Source organism: Cladophialophora carrionii (assembly GCF_000365165.1).
Source record: "Cladophialophora carrionii CBS 160.54 unplaced genomic scaffold supercont1.3, whole genome shotgun sequence".
Lineage (NCBI taxonomy): Eukaryota > Fungi > Ascomycota > Eurotiomycetes > Chaetothyriales > Herpotrichiellaceae > Cladophialophora > Cladophialophora carrionii.
Genome location: NW_008481828.1, coordinates 2,162,940 through 2,181,884, shown reverse-complemented (window position 1 = coordinate 2,181,884; position 18,945 = coordinate 2,162,940). Strand labels below are relative to the sequence as shown.

The following is an 18,945-nucleotide window of genomic DNA, read 5'->3' as shown; positions in this document are numbered from 1 at the left end:
GGAATTGCTCTATATCTTCCGACACGAGATGGTCCCTGACCTTGCTTGGAAAGATACACACAGCCGCGAAACTGCCCATTGGGGACTCTCCTGCATGAGGTATCAGAAATATATGGTCGTGATAACAGCGCCTTCCGTGGGAAGATCAGGGCACGTCTGGCGCGGCCATTCTCGCTTTCATTCTCAAAACAGAATGCTCGCAAGGATCTTGGTCTGGATCTGGATCTGGGCGGACATGCAGGGAAACACCAGGGTCCCAATCGGAGGATTCCTGCCTGGCCTTGCATACACAGTACATGTGTTTTTCAGCCTTTTGGCTCCTCGGCCACGAAGAAAGTGACGATATCTCAACAGAGCAGCTGAGTGACAGAGCAGTTCACGGCCTGTGACAGGGAGGAGAGAAGAATGACTCTTCGTCTTATTGGGTCTCTAGCTCCCCTACTTGCTCTAAGTCCTGACTAATGAACAAGTCCATGTCTAGCATTCATGCGTCATCCAGAGACAAAAACACCTGATCCATTTGTTGCCCTGCATGATGTGTCCTGAATTGCAATGTCCTCAACGCTTGAGCATGTGTATGCAAAGTTTTGTGTCATATCTTCGTAGCCGTGTGGGCTAGCCTGAGCGGTACTGTGGTGACTGTACATTTTGGACGCCGTTCATGCCTTCATTATTAGCTGTGATGTTTGGAAAGGTCTTCTCTAGACTCATGGTCGGAATCCCCAGATGGATCTCATCCCGTTCTCCTCTTCAACTTTCATTTCTTTCTTGCTTCCCGCCAGCTCGCCGTTAGTCCGGTCGCGAAGCGGGTTGAGTCGAGGTGATTGCCCCGGCCAAGTCGACGTCCTATCGTCGCCATCCATCGGGAAGAAGACCCCTTCGACCTCTTCGTCGATCTTCTTCGAGCTCAGGCCAGGACTCGAAATGCCACGGTCGAAGCGTCCAATCGGCGCTGATGAGTGTCTCAGCCCACTGGACTGAACCCTCAGACCGTTAGACTCACCAGAGTCGACCCTGTTCAACTGCATCCGAGCCATCGCCTGAGATATACCAGATATCTGCACGCTTGGTGTGGTGGACTCGCTCGGCATCCACGACCCTCGAAGTGGTGATCCGACATGGCCGAAGCTCGATACTCCATTGTTCTCGGCAGCCTTCTTTTCCCGTTGTTCCGCCCACAGCGCACTAAACCTGGACGGGCTTCCAGCGGGAGGGGAGCCGACACTGGGGGAGGTTCCGTTCGGAATGGCCAAAGCATGCGCGTGCGCATGGTCCCTGGAATTAGATTCGGGATCCGGTCGTGACAGACGTCTCATCTTCTCCTGTGGAGTGAGTACCTCGTCGTGCAGGCTATTGGGTAGCAAATCGGTCTCAACGTTCAGCCCTTCCTCCCACTCGTACGGCAGATTTGATCGTGGCACACTAGCGGACAGGCCCCGGGTCTTGTTGATCGCTCTTTGTGAATGCATGATCCGCTGACCAATTGACTCTTCAGCATTCTGTGGGGAGAGCCCCAGAGGTGAAACATTCCTCAAGCCAGAACCCAGGTTGGCATTTCGGACGTTCACAATGGACTGAGGCGGGCTTCCTAGCTGTCGCGAGAGGGAGGAAGAAGCCGGCGATCCCAGACCGAATTTATCGGGCACAGATTGTCCAAGTGGTCCGTACTTTGCAATATGTGATATGCCATTGGCATCAAAGGACTGTGGGAGAGGCGCGTTGAGGGCAGTTCGGAGGTGCTCGACCGGTGACTTGGGGAACTGATAATCGTTTGGAGGGGACCCGAATTGGGAAGTGGGAGGTGAATTGAGGCCCGAATGCAGAGCCGAATCTGGCTGATATTGGTTGTAGCGCTCGGGGAAGGCTTCGGGCTCATCGCCTTCCATGAGAGGGAATGCCGGACTTTGGAAGTAGTCCGGTCCATAGGGGGGTTGGCTAAGCATGGGATCTGCTAGACTAGGATCTTGACTCGGAAATGGAGGCTGGTCAGATCGATTAGGATAGTTGTAGTTTCGACCTGCCATGGCAAAACCTGCGTCTAGATCCGCCCGATTGACTCGCCGCCCGTCGGGCAGGTAGTGAGCAAGCGCGCACTTGGCCCCGAACTTGCAGTTTCCCTGGACCCCGTTAGCGCCAAAACCCACCGTGTGGCAGTCAGTAATGTACCTTCATAAAGTACTTGCATGGTGCCTGCTGTGTCATTGGGTCCATCGAGTGGGAGAATGGACATGCACTTCCCGCCTGACAAGCGCCCTGGCGGAAGAACTTGCAAGGAACATGTCTGGTGTCTACCACAGTCTCAGCATCCGCCTGCCTGTCTTGAAGACAATCAACTCACTCTTGTTTGAAGTCGTGGGTGGGCTCCTCGCGACATCAAACTGTGGCTGGCCGTGTGAGATACTGCTCTTTCTGTCCACCCCATTCCCATAACCCGGCACTGGAACAGCGTTCTCGCCGCCACCGCCATAGTCATTGCGCTGTCTACCTGGCCCATGCATCATGTGTTGAGAGGCACTGTTCGAGTGTGGCCGGGTCACGGCGTAAGGGTCATGTTCGTCCCAAGGAGCTGGGGGGTTCGAGGTGGTTCGAGGATGGACTGCGCTCATGCTGTGCGTTGGCCGCGGAAGGTACACTCGCAGTGAGTGGATGGTGGTCGGGCTACCCCAGACGCAGTGATATGCGGTGTGATGGGCAAGGTACTCGTACCGCAAGTCATGCGGCACTCTGACCGCGAAGGCTCGGGAGACTACTGCCCTCCTCCACGTGTTCGGCCGACTTGGAGCGTGGGGGTTGGCCAGGCAGATAACACAGGAATGGAGTACAGCTAAGCCACTAGGCTGCACAAAGCGCGATCGCGTCGGCTAGAGGAACGAAGACCGGTGAGCAGAGCGTATGGGAGAGATGCAAATCTGTTGCGAGGATGGTGTTATCAGTGAGAGGGTCATGGTCATGGTCATGCGATATCGACCGGGACGGACGTGCAGATGCAGGCAGGATGCGGGGCGTTGGCGTTGGCGTAGGCGTTGGCGTTGGGCAGACACCAGCACCAGTAGCGGTTAGAAACGGTGGAGTTTGGGAAATGAGATGAGGCTGCAGTCTCGGCAGACCTGCCTCTCACGGTGGCACCAGGTGGTTGGTTTAACGCGACACGTCACGTGCGGACGCTCTTTTTAGTCATATACCACGCCTCGAGACTTCGCCCTCTATACATTCCTCGAGCCGGGCGACATGGCTGGTCGCATTGAGCTGCCATTTCTCTACCAGACCAGGACTATCCTAGGTCGGTCGCGAAAGATCCTGATATCAAATAGGAGGCTCGTCTCAAGTCAACAGGGTGTGGAAGACATCACTGGAAATAGCTCCCTGTCCCCATCCCCTGAGCCGGAGCCCTTCCTCAAAGCAAAGGCACGGGGTAGTAATTGGGCTTCTTCAGCCGGCAAACCCACCGCGAAGGACAGCGGATCAGCAATCACGATACCCTCAACCATAACCGCAAGCGAAAGAAGAGCTTTTGAGGCAATCTTGCGCTTCGCTCCTAAACATGACGGATCCAAAGGCGTAAATCAACGATCACCGCACCAGGATGCCGTAGATACAGATATCGACACTATCCTCAAGATATTCACGTCGTCGGTGAGAGACCATGAGTCGAAACTGGGTGCCATGCAAAGTGATCAACGTGCGGCCGACTCGTTGGGTCCAGAGGCCAGGACGCAGCAGTCGGTGCAGCAAGGACCAGGCAAGAAGGCAGGATTACGGCAGTCAAGCTCTCAACCTTCGACAGGGATCAGCTTGCCCACAGACGAGATGGTCAAGCATCAGTCGACATCACGAGCGGAAGCCAGAGGTGAGCACAAGCCGCAACCAGCAGAACAAGTCTATTCTGGGCCAAATTCGATACCAGGGGACGATCAATCATTCCTACAAACGATTGAGGGAAGAATTGATGAACCACAGCTCTGGTCTCCTTTCGGGGGACAGGAAGAGTCGAGCCATGTTCCATCTGACCGAGGAACCCGCTCTCTGCTTCGAGAGGATCCTGAACTTGAACCCAAGGCCATCTCAGCGCCATTTGCCGCCAATACAGACGACCCTTTGCCTAACGAGCCCAGCAAGGATGCCGTACCAGAAGACCCCATCGACCAATATCTTCTCCAAACCGCCCCTCCCTCTCAAGCCGTTTCTCAACTCGAAGCCTCGATCCAATCCGCTGTCCGCGCCAGGATGCTCTCCCTCTCAGCTGCGCTTGAAGCGGCCGCCACCTCGACCACTCAACGCGGCGACACAGCCATGTGGGAAGTCGTTGAGTCGCAGATATTCTCCCTCGCGCAACATTTCCAACCCCCAACCACTCAGCAGCTACGGCGGGAGCGCCAGCCATTCGGCGGAATCAGCAAATTCACCTTCTCGCGCGAGAAATCAGATAAGCCAAGCCAAATGATCGAGGCGGCAGAGCGGGCAGCAGGTCGATTAAGCCGGCCATCACCTTCAACCGCAGCTCCAGTACCGGGATCAACCAATCCTGCTCCTAGCGGTGCTATCACAGCGCCTGAGAACGCCAACGTCGCCATACCTCCACCCGCTGAACCGCTCCCGCACCACGACCTCCAAATCCTCCAACATATCTACCCGGCCGCCCTCCTGCTGGCACTGCGCCTGTACATCACGCACTTCCCCTCGTCGCCGTACGCGTTCCTCCTCCTCCCGCGGATCCGCGCCCTCGGCACGACGAGCTACGTCCTCGGTGCGAGTCCGCAGTTCTACAACAACCTGATGAGTCTCGTGTGGCTCGTCAGATCCAGTCTCCGCGAAGTGGACGGCCTGCTAGGCGAGATGGATCGCGGCGGTGTCGAGATGGACGAGGGCACCTACGCTGTGCTAGGCGCGATCGAGGAGGCTCGCACCGCGGATTTGGAGCGAGAGAAGAGGGCAGGGACGGACTCTATGCAAGGGGGAGACATAGAAGGAATGGCGGCGGTAGACGGAGAGGCAGAGGCAAACGCCTCGCGGGGCGCCGCCTGGTGGAAGAGGCAGGAGCAGATGCTCTTCTTCCCTCGAGTCCTGGACTGGTTGGACGTTATCGCCGGGCGACTTGCCGCGAAGGAGAGAGCAAGCGTGGTTTGAGTCCAAGACATGATAGATTGAGTCGATAGAGCCGATGATGGTTGCTCGCCGGGCTTCATAGATCGCTCGGTACCTAGATAGACGTGTCCCCTCCTTGGCGGCAGCGTCATTCGGAGTGACGGACTGGATTGTTGGAAGAAGATCTACAACTCCAGTACTCCGTACAGTGGGTTTTCATGAACGGTCGGCAACATTCGTTGGCAAAGAACCGCCTACTTTTCACTGCTTCGCACTTTCAAGACTCATGTATTCACAGGGCAAGTGCACAGTAAAGGCAGGGTAGGCAGTGTGATGGTCCGACACAGAGCAGGCTCACCAGCATGCCAATCTCAGATTCATTGCATTCTTCATTGCAACCTCATCCAAGAGGGCTCTGCCAACGGACGCTATCGAGACTACAATGATCCATTCATTCCTTTGTTCGTTCACTCATTTGTTCGTCCTTCGTCGAATCGAATCGACGAAGACATATCATTCAACACCGTGGAGCCGAATGTCCGGCTGGAGAGAGCTCACACTTCACGGACCGCCTGTCTTTTGCATCCCCTCCTCCCCTCCAGCTCTGTGTCCCGCCTTGGCTTGAGCTGTCGCTGAATCGCAACTTTTCTCCTTCCGCTCCATAATCATGATCACGGCCTTGAGATCTCTCCTGCCCGACAGTTCAGACCCTCGCCTTCTTCGCCTGGCTTGTTTCCAGGTAGACGTGGTCGCTGTCGTCACAGTTCTCTCGGCCGTCGTTCTCGTCGCCAGGTCCCATAGGAGCCTCCCGTTTCTTCCTAAACTCAGAAGTACGTTGTGTGCGTGATGATCTTGCTGGATCTGGTACTGGGACTGGGACTGGACATGGTTGTGCAGCTCGTGCTGGTTTCGTACCCGGCTCTTGATCACGAGGGGTTCGCTCGAAAGGCAGTTTCGTCGGCGATTTGACACAATGTTTGCGCGGAAGAGGCGACAGCGAAGTCTTCGAATCGTCCAACGCGCTCCAATATTCTTCTTCGTCGCTGGAGATCACAATCGTCTCATTCGGCTTGAAAGGCTGGCCTTGTCTGGACCTACCCAGCCTAGGTCTCTCTGTGGTCGTGATTAGCGAGGAACGACTCGTGATGTCCACCCTTGACATGTGCTGAGAGCCTCCCTGCTCTTCTTCCTCATTCTCACTATCTTCGATAACGCGCCGTGCTCGCCTAGTTCGAGCCACCGTGTCGACTGTGCTGTAGGCCAAGTTAAACGTGGATCGTGTTGTCTGCTCCAACGCACCGTCTCTGGTCGTAGTACTGGTGCTTGCGGGCGTCGAGATATTTTCGGGATAGCACGTGTCCTGGGCCGCTTTGACAGAGGAAAATGGTGCTTTATCTGCTCCTGATTCATCTCCTCCAGCACCTTGCTGCAAGGTCTCCAGCCATGCCTTGCCGAATTCGACACCCCAACCGTGGGCCAAAGCCCCGGGCACGCCGTTGCCTAATTGCTTGTGCTTCTGGACGATCGTCCCCGCGAGAAGGAATCCGTCCGGCACGCCCATCGCGCGACAAGTCTCGCGTAGCGAGATCAGGCGGTCCTGAGACGGGTGCACGACCTCTCCACCAGTTCGAGCCTCAAAGGGGTTAATCCCAGTCGTAATCGTCCGGAAGGGTTCGTCTTTCTTAATCCGCATCAGGACCTTGGACGACCGCTCTCTCTGGGTCGGGTTAAGACCGCGGAAGAACCTGTTCTCTGTTCTCGAAAGCTTGCTGCTGTAATACGCCTCGCTGAGAGAAGTGTCAATTTTCGGCACGAGGTTGCGAAAGCTGACATCCTTGTCCCAGTTGATTTTCAACCGCTTTAGTGGGATGTGATCCGGGTCCTCATGGTTCAGGACAGTATCATTATCGATGGGCTTGAGATCGCAGATCGCGCTCCAGGCGCTGCGAGGTTTGTACTCGCTACCAGGACGGTCTCGCCGGTGGTGGGTAATAGGGATTTCGTTCGGGAGAGTGGCGCCAGGTGCTGCGGCAACTATGAAGAGCCTCTCGCGCGTAGACACTCCACCGACCTCGCAGTCAACTCGAAACGATTTCCGCACTTGATAGCCGAGAGCCACAAGATGACAGATTGCTTGACGGCAGGAGTTCGGCCGTAACCGGTCCATATTGCCGACGTTCTCAATCAGAACATATGCCGGCATGAATACCTCAATCCATGACAGCATATTCGCGAGGATAGAACAGTTTTTCTGACTCTGATAGTTACTAGCCCCTTTGTGGTGGTTCAGCACACTGAAACCCTGGCACGGGCAGCCCGCGATGATACAATGGATTTGAGAAGGCAATGGCTTCGTCCCGGTCATATAATCTTGTAGTACTGGGTTGACAGAGTCAATGAGATACTCACACTGATCTGATCGATTATTGGCCATATGGCTCCGGGCTGCCATCTCGTTATGTTCGACAGCTAGGACTGTCTCAGCAAGACCGGCGTTGCAAAATGCATGATCGAGAAGACCAGCTCCGCTACACAAAGCGCACACCTTCATCTTATGGGCTGTAGATGGGTCAGCCGGATGTTCGCGAGCTAGCTTTTTGGTCCGTCTTGCACTCGCTCCTCGGGTCTTCTGACAATGGCAAGACAGCTCCGACTCGATAGCCTTGACATGAATTCCTCCATTTTGTCGATACAGACTGTGAATGAATAGCTGGGATCCTTCCTGAGCATGATCACTGAACGGTGTAGCCTTGACAATCTTGATAACGTTTCTCACCGATATAGGTTTGCAGTTACAGTCATCGCTGAAGAATAGTTCGTTGCCAATCGGGTAAAAGGTCTTGTCCTCTGAATTACCGCATAAGGTGTCTGTGGGTAGGACAAGCCACACCACGGAGAGAGTCGTATTCGAAACTGCTCTGACCCACGCATACCGGAAGTTGTACTCGTCCCAATCAGTAAGGGGGTCTCGAATAATAACGACAGCTCTGAGAAGTAGACTGGGGTCGCGAACGTGAACAGGGCTATTTTCGATGGCTGCTTCTTCAAGTAGGCCAGCAGCAATAGAGATTTTGTGCCGACCTGTGCCCTTGAAATTATCCCTCTGGGAGAATCCAAGCTTGTTGGGGAAATTCCACTTCCGCCTCTTGTCATCGGCATAGGCTTCGACCTCAGCACACTTCTCGACCACGTTCAACAGCCGATGTTGATCCCGCCAGCCTGGAAAAGGTTTGAGGAACGAGGATGCGACGTGGCGGGTAACGACTGTTTTCTCCCTCGACGAAATGGTTTCCCGATCATACGAGATTTCGCCTGCAGCGATTTCGTCCCAGACTGGGTGCGACAGTCTTGGGTTATCACCATCACCTTTCTCTTGCAGGTGACACACGCGTTCGCGCAGGAACTGTGCATAGTACAGGACATACTGGCGAAAGTCCTTCCGTTCTCCGCACTGTCTATGCCAGTCCGAAACCTTGGACCCATGTACCTCTTTTACCCATGTCCAGAAGCTCGATTCGAATGCCCTAAGGCAGACTGACACACCAGTAGCCAGGTTAACATGGAGGAAGTCGATAAAGTATTTTGTGAAGTCGGCCAACCAGAGATAGCTCGACCAGTACCGTTCGTAGGCTTTCGACGGTGTCCGTAACTTATACCAATAGTGTCTTTTTTGGCCTTCTGTGGTCAGGACCCAAATAAACTCAGCGGCAGAGTGTTGTGTTTGATCCTCCAAGGCGCCAATACTGACATCCACGATTGCGCCTCGGATAAAGGACCTTCGATTCTCTGCACTTTTTATGGTCCCGTCGATGAACCAGTCGGTATCATCTCGACACGACGTGACGATATGCAGAGACTCGTAGCGACCTTCTAGGCCATCGCGTTCTTTAGCGCCAGAACACGTCGTAGACGACTGGTAGACGCAAAAATCTTCCAATTCAAACTCGAAGAAGAAGGCACTGTCTTTGAGACCAAAGTCATCTTCGTTGTCCTCATTTGTCTGGCCGCGATCGAGATCGATAAAGTCGCTCGAGATCTGCGACTCTGGACTGTAGGAAGGTGCGACTTCAGAAGGGCCGATGGTGGAAAACCGGGGCGGGTAGGACCGTCGCACCTCTTCTGCCGACTCTAAATCCCTGAGTGCTCTTTTGAGTGTAGTCTCTTGCTCCTCGTGATGACAGTCTCGAGAACGGGGTAAACTTCTTGATAGATTCCCTCTGGCATTCCTCAAAGCAGCCCTGCGAGGCGCAGACAGGACTACACCACCCTTCGCGGCCAAGCTACCTAACTCTTCTGGGTCTGTCTCGCCTTCGGAAGAGGTGTTCAGGCTTGCGCTGGCTTCGGTATATTCGTGAACGCTTGGTGGTTCGTCATCCGGTTCCTGAAATTTGGGCATAATTTCTGTTTGCGATAGACTCAGTGATGAAGGCTTTGCGAGGGCGATAGAATTGAGTTTCGGAGCGTAAAGGCTGAAAAGGTCAACTGAATGTTGTGATAGCTGAGTAAGTCTCGCTTGAGGATGAAGTGGCGGACGTGTGCGGAACGTGTATGGATGTAGCGCAGCTGAAGGTTGGCGAAGTTGGACGTGACTCGACAATGAGTTGAAATCAAGTTGAGACTGGGATTATCACTAGCTTATTGCTGAGAGAGGGCGGAAGTGAACGAAGAAGTTGGGAAGACGATGATTTCGGATCGAGCGAGGTTTGAGGGTAAGCTCTACCAGTCTCACAAGAGTGATACCGGCACTGTGTTGTAGGTTCTTCGCTGCTCCGTTAGATATCTGTTCCTGTGGTCTTCAGGACAGAGGTCTTCTCCGGAAATGGTAGCATAGATGATGGACAGAAGAGGTGGAAGTCACAGAAAGAGTGGAAAGACTGCCTTGCTTGCAAGTCAAGCAACGGCCTCGCGAGTTGAGTGAGTGCGATGTTTGTGAATATACAAATGACGGTGCTCCGCAAATGATTGTAAAGTAGAAATAGGTCTGGTCTCGTCGTTGACACCGCCCAGACGGAGAAGCGATGGATGCGTTGGTGTATTGGGTCGATGAGCCCGGTCTGAGGCAGGGCTCACACGAACAAACGCTTGTCCAATTTGACAAAGTCGTCCTAGTATAGCCATCTGCGGCATATCTTCGTCGTTTGGGCCTAGAGGACAAAGAGGTAGTAGTATTCATTGAGTTAGCGGACGAACTGTAACGGTGGCGCTTACTTGCGGTCCAGGCCCCAGGTTCAATGCCCTCCTCGCGCAATTACCCTGCCAATGCACCTAGGGAAGGCATAGGGCCGTACTCGTCAGTCAGGATAAAGCGAGTTTGCAATGAGTTTTCCATTGAGAATGCTAACCCCTGGATGGATGGGCATTGCCGAAATAACGTTGTTGCTCGTACATGCTCTGGTATCTCGCGATTAAAAGTCATAAAAACCCTGCGTCAATTGTCTGCTCTGCTTCGTCAACTGTCATGGCCTTCGTCATCTGCATGCCCGCGTTCTCCAGCCCTGCCTCTCCGTCGCGAGGAAGAACTCATCAGATGAAAAAGCTTCGATGGACCGTCTCGGCTACTCGGTTGGGGCCTTCTAGTTTCTTCAACCATATCACCCCCTTCAGTAGAAGACACTGACTCTGGTGCCCGATGGGGAAAAGGGATTCGTCGATCCCATTGAGATTGGGAACTTGAAGGGGTAGTATCTCCTTCTCCGCCGACGACGGGAGAAGGTTCAGGATCCCTGTATTCCTGTTCCGTAACAGTATCCGCCGTGGGTGGTAAGGCTGTAATACTGCTATTTCTATTGGACCTCGTGAGGGATTCGTCGAAAAGCTGGCTGTTGTTTGGGATCGACTTCTGCTGATCCGTGACGAGTCGCTGCCACGTATGCTCGGACCTTTCGTCGGGCCTTTCAGCTTGTTCCGCAGCCTTCAGGCATTCTTTGGTCTTCCGGGATAGCTTCACGCATTCCGCGTGGAAAGCATGGACGGCATCATCATCAGTTACATCACCGATGTTTTCAGGTGCACTGCAGGGGTGTTAGTCTCTAGGGATGTGCCAGTAAAACCACAGCGGTCATCTCTGGCCAACCCAGTGACAGTGCCTTCAGGGATTACTTACTGTGTGGTCCACAGATCAACCATTTGCGCGAGTACTGCATCGACGTTAGCGTCCAAGAAATCAGATCGCGACTCCCTGCCCGTGAGATGCCTCTTTGCACGAAGTCAGCGTTTAGAGATGACTCACGCTTGGCATGATCCAACAGAAAAGGAAGACTAGGTAAGCCTTCTCGGGACAATGCTGGAAGTCGGCTACGTATTTGGTTTGGCGCGGCATACTGAGGCTCGAGCCTGGCGGAGGCTATTTGAGATGAGCTTACGCCACAGATTTCGTCGATGAAGGATCTGAATTGGTTTGTTGAAGCGGCCAGGAACTTGTTCATGGGCTCCATCCATGGTTCCTTGGTCCCGAACCGGCCCAGGCTGGCAAGAACGTTCAGCGACTTGGCGATCAGGGTGAAAGTTCTTTTCGTGCGATCCGGCGGGTGGTCTCGAAACCACGTTAGCACGGGCCAGGCAGGGGTGCAACAGAATACTCACCATGAATAAGACCATGAAGCTTCGGATTAAGGATGGCGGGACAAAAGAAGCGGAGGAAAAGGAAACCAGAAACGCTCGTATACTTGACCGTCCGGATGAACGACCCATAACGATCCTCGGCGCAAGAGCGTACATGGCGGAAGATAACTCGCAGGTCCATGGGGCATCGGGATGCTGACACGTAAATGGACTTCCAGACTTCGCTGCTAAGGAATATCAAGTTTGCCCAATTCTTGTCGAGCTGCTCCTGGGACCGCACTCTGTTCGGATCGACTTCGCAATCGGGATCTCTTTCCACAATCTTGCGCAGTTTCTCGCCCAAAACCTCTTCCATGTAGTCTTTGCCTAACCGTCGCATATGGGCGTCAAGTGCTTTCGTGACGAGTGAGTTGCCGCGGAAAAGTAGGTTAGCCTCCATGGTGGCCGACCGACTGAGGTCCCGGACCAGCATTTCTCTTTGCTCAGCAGACTCGTACGAGTCATTAGAGTGAATGCGCCCGCTGAACCTCATCCGCATGGGTGGCATATCTCTATTGGTCCCGTCGATCTCTTCTTCCACGAGGTTTTTAATCCATTCATTAGCCGCTCCAGTAGCTTGGAAAATGTCGAGCAATATGTCTGACAGTTCTCGTAATTCAGGTCCGAGTAGGTGAGCAATCTGTGTCGTCAGTCCATTGCCGTAGGTATTCAGCATGGCTGAAAGCTCCTTGTACTCCTCCTCCATCAAGATGACGGTCTCCCGAAGTGACAACTTGGCCAAGATCTGTCCAACAGAATGGTCATTGTTGTCCAACAGCGGCCACCACTGATCGATCGTACCGGTGTGTTCCAGCTCATCGATAGAGATGTCCACGCGTCCAAAAATGGGGTCATGAGAGGATATTTCCAACCCTCCCAGTCCAGAGAGGTACCCTGCATCGGCGGAGATGTCGTAGAGGCTGTCTGCGACCATGGTCCATTCTTTTTCAGCAGGATTCCCCAGCTTGACTGCAACGGTGATTTTCGACAGAGCAGCCGGTATATCCACCAGGTTGAATTCTTCCGCCCAGAACGCAGGCGACACATTCTGCTTGGTTGTCGTCCGGGCTCTCAAATCCTTACCGAGCATGATCTCGGCGTAGACTCCTTCTTTGCTCTGATCGGCCTTGGCAGACTTGCCTTTCGCCTTGCTGTGGTCGAATGTGTCTTTGGGTGCGGACCGTTGTGCGAATTTCGCTTCCGTGAGTTTAATGGACAATGAGCGTTCTATACGAAACATCCCTTGTGTGGGAATATTGTTCCCATTAGATGATGTCTGTGGCTGGATTTGGCTGTCTTCAGCAGAGAAGTGTTCCGGGCCGTACAGTTCTGGCACCGTCAGTGCTCGCAGGAGGACAAACCAGGCTTCGAGCGCCACGTTCGACTCTAAGCAGAGCACCATTGGTCTCGACAGTCTCACGGCGGGTGTTTCTATCCGATATTGTGGGTAGACTGCAATGCAGTGTGGCATTCGCAGCACACTCTCGTCTAGCCTTTGGATTGCACAACGGGATAATTGTGACAGTGGTGTGACTGAGAGCACTCTGTTGTCAACTTCGCTGAGGAGGCGAAACGTGCCGTTCTCGTGGAGAGTGCAGCTCACTCTGCGCCAAAGGTAGTTCTCCTCCGTCATCGATCGCCCAAGACTACTGGGTGACGCTTCTAATTGGGAACCTGAGGGTAATGGCCCATCCCACAGGAGCATCTTTCCGACCTTGACGATAGCCGTAGCCTTCGGGTTGGTGAGGTCGGAGAGCCGTCTCTGCGATACTGGCTTCTTCTCCGTCATGCTGATCGACTGAGGCTTGGTCATTTTGTTGTGTATCCCTTTCGGTCTCAATGGCTGCCAACAAAGTAGCGCTGCGAGCCACGAGTCGAATGTTTCCGGCACGGGAGGTCGGAGTTGATATCCGGTGCCCGAAGATGCAATAATCACACTCAAATAGGTGCTTTGTGTCTCGTGATCGTAATGGGTTCTAACAGTGCAGCCTCGCAGGTCGGGTATCAATGTCCTAGATTGATGCACTTCGCCCTTGGTCTGACACACTAGGCTGCCAGGCGCAACATTGATGGCACAGTAACCCGACGCCCAGGCCGTCGTGTGCAGTTGTCTGAAGAAAAGAATGCCATGCATTCTACCGCAAGTTGTCTTCATAAGATGGAGGATCTTACTGGAGTCAATATCGAGCAGGTTGGGGGAGCGCAGACTGCTCGCACTCATACCCAGAGAATTGTCAGGCGAGAACGGCCGCCGCGGCGTCCGTGGAGGGTTGTGCTGATCCATTAACTCAGGACTCTGTACCACGGACGGAAATCCGATGGAGCCATGAGTGTGGGCCTCCTCAGGAGGCATGACCGGGAGTGGTAGGCCCGTCGCAATAGAACCAAGTCTTTTCCGAGTTTTGGTGATGAAGGAGCCCGGTGAGGCATCTAAAGTGGGTTCTTCGTTTGTACTCGTCCTCATTTGCGCCCGCCTCCTTCTCTTGTCAACGGCAGTCTCTTCTTCATTATTTGAGGCAGATGCTGAGGTCTCCCGCCTTCTTTGCGAATGTCTTGTGCGTGTCGGTTGTAGCACGGGAGAGTGGATAGGGTGGGCCTCGAAAGAGTCGGCACGAGGAATGATAAGGTCGGGAGTCACGGCGCGAATGGTATGTTGTTCAGTCTGTTCAAACACCATGCCATGTCTATCCCGCGAAGATGCCTGCCTGCTCGACCGCCGTTGCTGCATCGTTTGTGGCCTTGCTTTTCTTTGGCTCGCGACGCTCGCCGGCTCTTGGCGATCATGCGGCTTCATTCTCGGTAAACACGGCGCTGCAGGCCTCGCCTCGACGACGGATCTCTGACCTTCTCAGTGGCTGTCACGATAGCCACTGGGTCGTTCTGTTCTCGCCGACGAGACTGTGCGCAGTCGCCGGTTGCGCCGAGTTCCTTGGACAGACGCCAGCCAGGATGCAAGCTGAGCAAGTGCGCATTGCCGCAGACGGCTCGAATAGTGACACTAGGCAATGAGCAGGCGTGGAAGGGGTATCAGCCGCATTGGAAACAGGAGGGTGTCTGCAGGCGTTCGATGCGACGCAGGCCAGTGAGTGAATGCAAGGTGTCGCTCGAACGGGCGAGGCAGGCGCAAATGTTAGAAAAGCTCGAGCTGAGGAGCAGAGCGTGAAATAGGGAGAGTGTATGCAGGTACGCTGCAATGCGACTGTCGAGCCAAGTATTTGTGTTGCCACCTGAGAAGATCTTCAAGTAGTGTAGGGGTGGTCAGGTCGGGGGACGCCAGCATCCAACTTCGTCCAGTCTGCAGGGTGTTGGTGGGATTACAACGGCCAACAGTGGAAGGGAAAGGAGTGCATCTGCAGCATCAAGTGTGGGGTCGATGCAGCCACGAACCACGCCTCGGGAAATCCCTTGGTTCTGGAAAATATCCGTTGCGGAAAATTAAAACTCCGAGATCACATGACAAAAACTGGTGACTAATTAAAGTTTGCCCTCAGTTCAACTTCATCTCGCTGTCGCCCGCGAATGTGCAAGCAGCCTCACCACCGACCACCTCAATCCCGACCCCTGCCGCTCTGAAAGATGTCGGACGGTACGCACTCACCATTCTTGCTTCTGAGAAACGCGCTAACAGCTCTGGCAGCCGACTTCGAGACCGTGCGGCGTCTGCAGGCGGAGCGCAACTCCCAAGCCGCAGGCAAGAAAGGTTCAAAGGCCTTCGACCCATCAACTCAGCGGACTGACTCATCCACCAAGGCGTCTGTGACTGAGAGCTTTGACACCACTCTCTACGACCGAGATGGCGGCGATAAGTACGCCGGGTACCACACCTCCCTTCCCGCGGATGGCGAAGACGACGACATGCCCGATGCGGACGATAGCCGGAGACTCGTCGGACAATACACGGCCACCAAGGACCAGATGAATGAATTTGCGACCGGAGGTGCAGAGGAAGAGGATATCTTGCTTGGCCGTGAGAAGTCCGCCAGAATAGCAGACCGCGAATCTGACTACCAGAAGCGAAGATTTGATCGAGGCCCGCTCACTCCCACTCGAGCCGATCCCTTCGCTGCCAACAAACATGCCGCTGTCGCAGACGGTGCCACCTACCGTGAGGTCATGCAGTTACAAGACCTTGAGCGCGAGGAAGAACGGGTCAAGAAACTCATTGCTGACAAGCAGGCCGCGGGTGATGATTCCGTAGAACATAAACCCACTTTGAAAGAAGAAGCAGACAAGGAAAATGCCGATGCTGGTTCAACCGTCGAAGCCACGGGCCGGAAGCGAAAGAAGAGGTGGGATGTCTCCAGCGAGTCCACCCCTGCACCAAACGATGCCGATGCAAAGAAGCGTTCAAGATGGGACCAAGCCCCAGGACCAGATACGGCGCCAGCGCCAACCAAACGCTCGAGATGGGATCAGGCGCCTGCGCTCGGTTCCGCTACGCCTATCGGGAATGCTGGACTGGCTACACCAGTTCCAGGAACGTTTGGAGAGATCTCCGCCCGAAGTGCGCCCTGGTCAGACGAAGAGCTGGATATGATGCTTCCTACAGAGGGCTACACTATTCTTGAACCACCACCTGGGTATGCACCTCTCCGACATATCGCGAGGAAAGCAATGCCTACGCCTGCGCAAGCAGCCAGTACAGCCGGCTTTGGTGGGTTTATGATGCAAGAACCAGAAAACCCGAGGATGATGGGCAAACAATTGCCGACCGAAATCCCTGGCGTTGGAGATCTTCAGTTCCTTAAGGCTGAGGATATGACCTATTTCGGCAAGCTCGTCGACGGAGCAGACGAGAACGCCATGTCTGTCGAAGAATTAAAAGAACGCAAAATCATGCGTCTGTTGCTCAAAGTCAAGAATGGAACGCCACCTATGCGAAAGACTGCCCTTAGACAATTGACGGACAACGCCAGGCAATTCGGGGCCGGACCCCTATTCAATCAGATCCTACCGCTACTAATGGAAAAGACATTGGAGGACCAAGAACGGCATCTACTCGTCAAGGTTATTGACCGTGTCCTCTACAAGCTGGACGACCTGATCAGACCCTATGTCCACAAGATTCTGGTCGTCATCGAACCGCTCCTCATCGACCAAGACTATTATGCCCGTGTCGAGGGTCGAGAAATCATCTCGAATCTCGCCAAAGCGGCAGGTTTGGCGCACATGATTAGCACAATGAGACCAGATATCGACCACGTGGATGAATATGTTCGAAACACAACGGCTAGAGCGTTTGCCGTGGTCGCTTCGGCTTTGGGCATTCCCGCCCTCCTTCCCTTCCTGCGCGCAGTGTGTCGAAGCAAGAAATCATGGCAGGCTCGCCACACTGGTGTCAAGATTGTCCAGCAAATCCCTATCCTGATGGGCTGTGCTGTGTTGCCACATCTGAAAGGCCTTGTCGACTGCATCGCGGACAACCTCAGTGATGAACAAGCCAAAGTGAGAACAGTTACTTCCCTGGCGATTGCCGCCCTTGCCGAAGCTGCCAACCCTTATGGCATTGAGAGCTTCGATGATATCCTCAACCCTCTATGGACTGGGGCACGAAAGCAACGTGGCAAAGGTCTGGCAGGCTTTCTGAAAGCAGTCGGCTACATCATCCCCCTCATGGACGAAGAGTACGCCAATTACTACACCAGCCAGATCATGGAGATCCTGCTCCGAGAATTTGCCTCGCCCGACGAAGAGATGAAAAAGGTCGTGTTGAAGGTCGTATCCCAATGCGCGAGCACCGATGGTGTCACGGCCGGCTATCTCAAGGAACATGTACTTCAGGAGTTTTTCAAGTCCTTCTGGGTCCGCAGAATGGCATTGGACAAGAGAAACTATCGGCAGGTCGTCGAAACCACGGTTGATCTCGGCCAAAAGGTCGGCGTGAGCGAGATCGTCGAGCGTATCGTGAACAATCTGAAGGACGAAAGTGAGGCCTATCGCAAGATGACTGTCGAAACGATTGAGAAAGTCGTCGCCTCGTTGGGTGCAGCAGACATTGGCGAACGTCTCGAAGAACGGCTCGTGGACGGCATCTTGCACGCCTTCCAAGAACAGAGCATCGAGGACGTGGTCATGCTCAACGGCTTCGGTACTGTGGTCAACGCGCTCGGAACGCGGTGCAAGCCATATCTCCCACAGATCGTCAGCACAATCCTGTGGAGATTGAATAACAAGTCTGCCACGGTACGCCAACAAGCTGCAGATCTCATTTCGCGAATCGCAATGGTCATGAGGCAGTGCGGCGAGGACGCGCTTATGGGCAAGCTTGGTGTTGTCCTGTACGAGTACCTGGGCGAAGAATATCCCGAAGTCCTCGGCTCAATCCTGGGCGCGTTACGATCCATCGTCACCGTCGTGGGCATCAACCAGATGCAGCCCCCTATCAAAGACCTTCTGCCACGATTGACGCCGATTCTGCGAAATCGCCATGAGAAGGTGCAAGAAAACACGATCGACCTGGTTGGCAGGATTGCAGACCGGGGGCCGGAAAGTGTCAATGCGCGGGAGTGGATGCGCATCTGCTTTGAGCTTCTGGATATGTTGAAGGCACACAAAAAAGGCATCCGCCGCGCCGCAAACAACACATTTGGCTTTATCGCGAAGGCCATCGGTCCTCAGGATGTTCTCGCCACGCTCCTGAACAACCTCAGAGTGCAAGAACGGCAATCGCGCGTCTGCACTGCTGTAGCTATTGGGATTGTTGCAGAGACGTGCGCGCCCTTCACCGTCCTCCCTGCGTTGATGAACGAATACCGCGTGCCTGAACTGAACGTGCAGAACGGCGTGTTGAAGTCCCTAAGCTTCCTCTTCGAATACATCGGCGAGATGGCAAAGGATTACGTCTACGCGGTCACGCCCCTTCTCGAAGACGCACTCATCGACCGCGATCAAGTCCACAGACAGACTGCTGCGAGTGTCGTCAAGCACGTCGCACTCGGCGTGGTAGGATTAGGCTGTGAAGACGCCATGGTCCACCTTCTCAACCTTCTCTACCCCAACCTGTTTGAGACGTCGCCGCACGTCATCGACCGGATCATCGAGGCCATCGAAGCCATCCGCATGGCCGTGGGAACCGGAATTGTCATGAACTACGTCTGGGCGGGCTTGTTCCATCCAGCGAGGAAGGTCCGCACCCCATATTGGCGCTTGTACAATGACGCGTATGTGCATAGTGCGGACGCGATGGTGCCGTACTATCCGAATATGAAGGACGAGGGCTTACCCAGGGATGAATTGTTTATCATGGTGTAAAATGGGGCGAAG

General features: G+C 54.2%; 5 protein-coding genes across 5 annotated transcripts; 2 read left to right on the top strand and 3 right to left on the bottom strand.

Moving 5' to 3' along the window:
• Positions 1–707: 707 nt before the first annotated feature.
• Positions 708–2,606, bottom strand: G647_04185 (uncharacterized protein; the record flags this gene model as incomplete). Its single annotated transcript, XM_008728529.1, has 3 exons — positions 708–2,117; positions 2,167–2,288; positions 2,339–2,606. The coding sequence occupies 3 exons, from the start codon at positions 2,604–2,606 to the stop codon at positions 708–710; spliced, it is 1,800 nt and encodes a 599-aa protein (XP_008726751.1).
• Positions 2,607–3,228: 622 nt separating this feature from the next.
• Positions 3,229–5,124, top strand: G647_04184 (uncharacterized protein; the record flags this gene model as incomplete). Its single annotated transcript, XM_008728528.1, has 1 exon — positions 3,229–5,124. One exon carries the CDS (start codon positions 3,229–3,231, stop codon positions 5,122–5,124), a length of 1,896 nt encoding a protein of 631 aa, XP_008726750.1.
• A 661-nt stretch (positions 5,125–5,785) lies between these two features.
• G647_04183 (uncharacterized protein) lies at positions 5,786–9,478 on the bottom strand (the record flags this gene model as incomplete). Its single annotated transcript, XM_008728527.1, has 1 exon — positions 5,786–9,478. One exon carries the CDS (start codon positions 9,476–9,478, stop codon positions 5,786–5,788), a length of 3,693 nt encoding a protein of 1,230 aa, XP_008726749.1.
• A 1,898-nt stretch (positions 9,479–11,376) lies between these two features.
• Positions 11,377–14,410, bottom strand: G647_04182 (uncharacterized protein; the record flags this gene model as incomplete). Its single annotated transcript, XM_008728526.1, has 3 exons — positions 11,377–11,415; positions 11,445–11,614; positions 11,665–14,410. The coding sequence occupies 3 exons, from the start codon at positions 14,408–14,410 to the stop codon at positions 11,377–11,379; spliced, it is 2,955 nt and encodes a 984-aa protein (XP_008726748.1).
• An 848-nt stretch (positions 14,411–15,258) lies between these two features.
• On the top strand, positions 15,259–18,933 carry G647_04181 (uncharacterized protein; the record flags this gene model as incomplete). Its single annotated transcript, XM_008728525.1, has 1 exon — positions 15,259–18,933. One exon carries the CDS (start codon positions 15,259–15,261, stop codon positions 18,931–18,933), a length of 3,675 nt encoding a protein of 1,224 aa, XP_008726747.1.
• Positions 18,934–18,945: the final 12 nt, after the last annotated feature.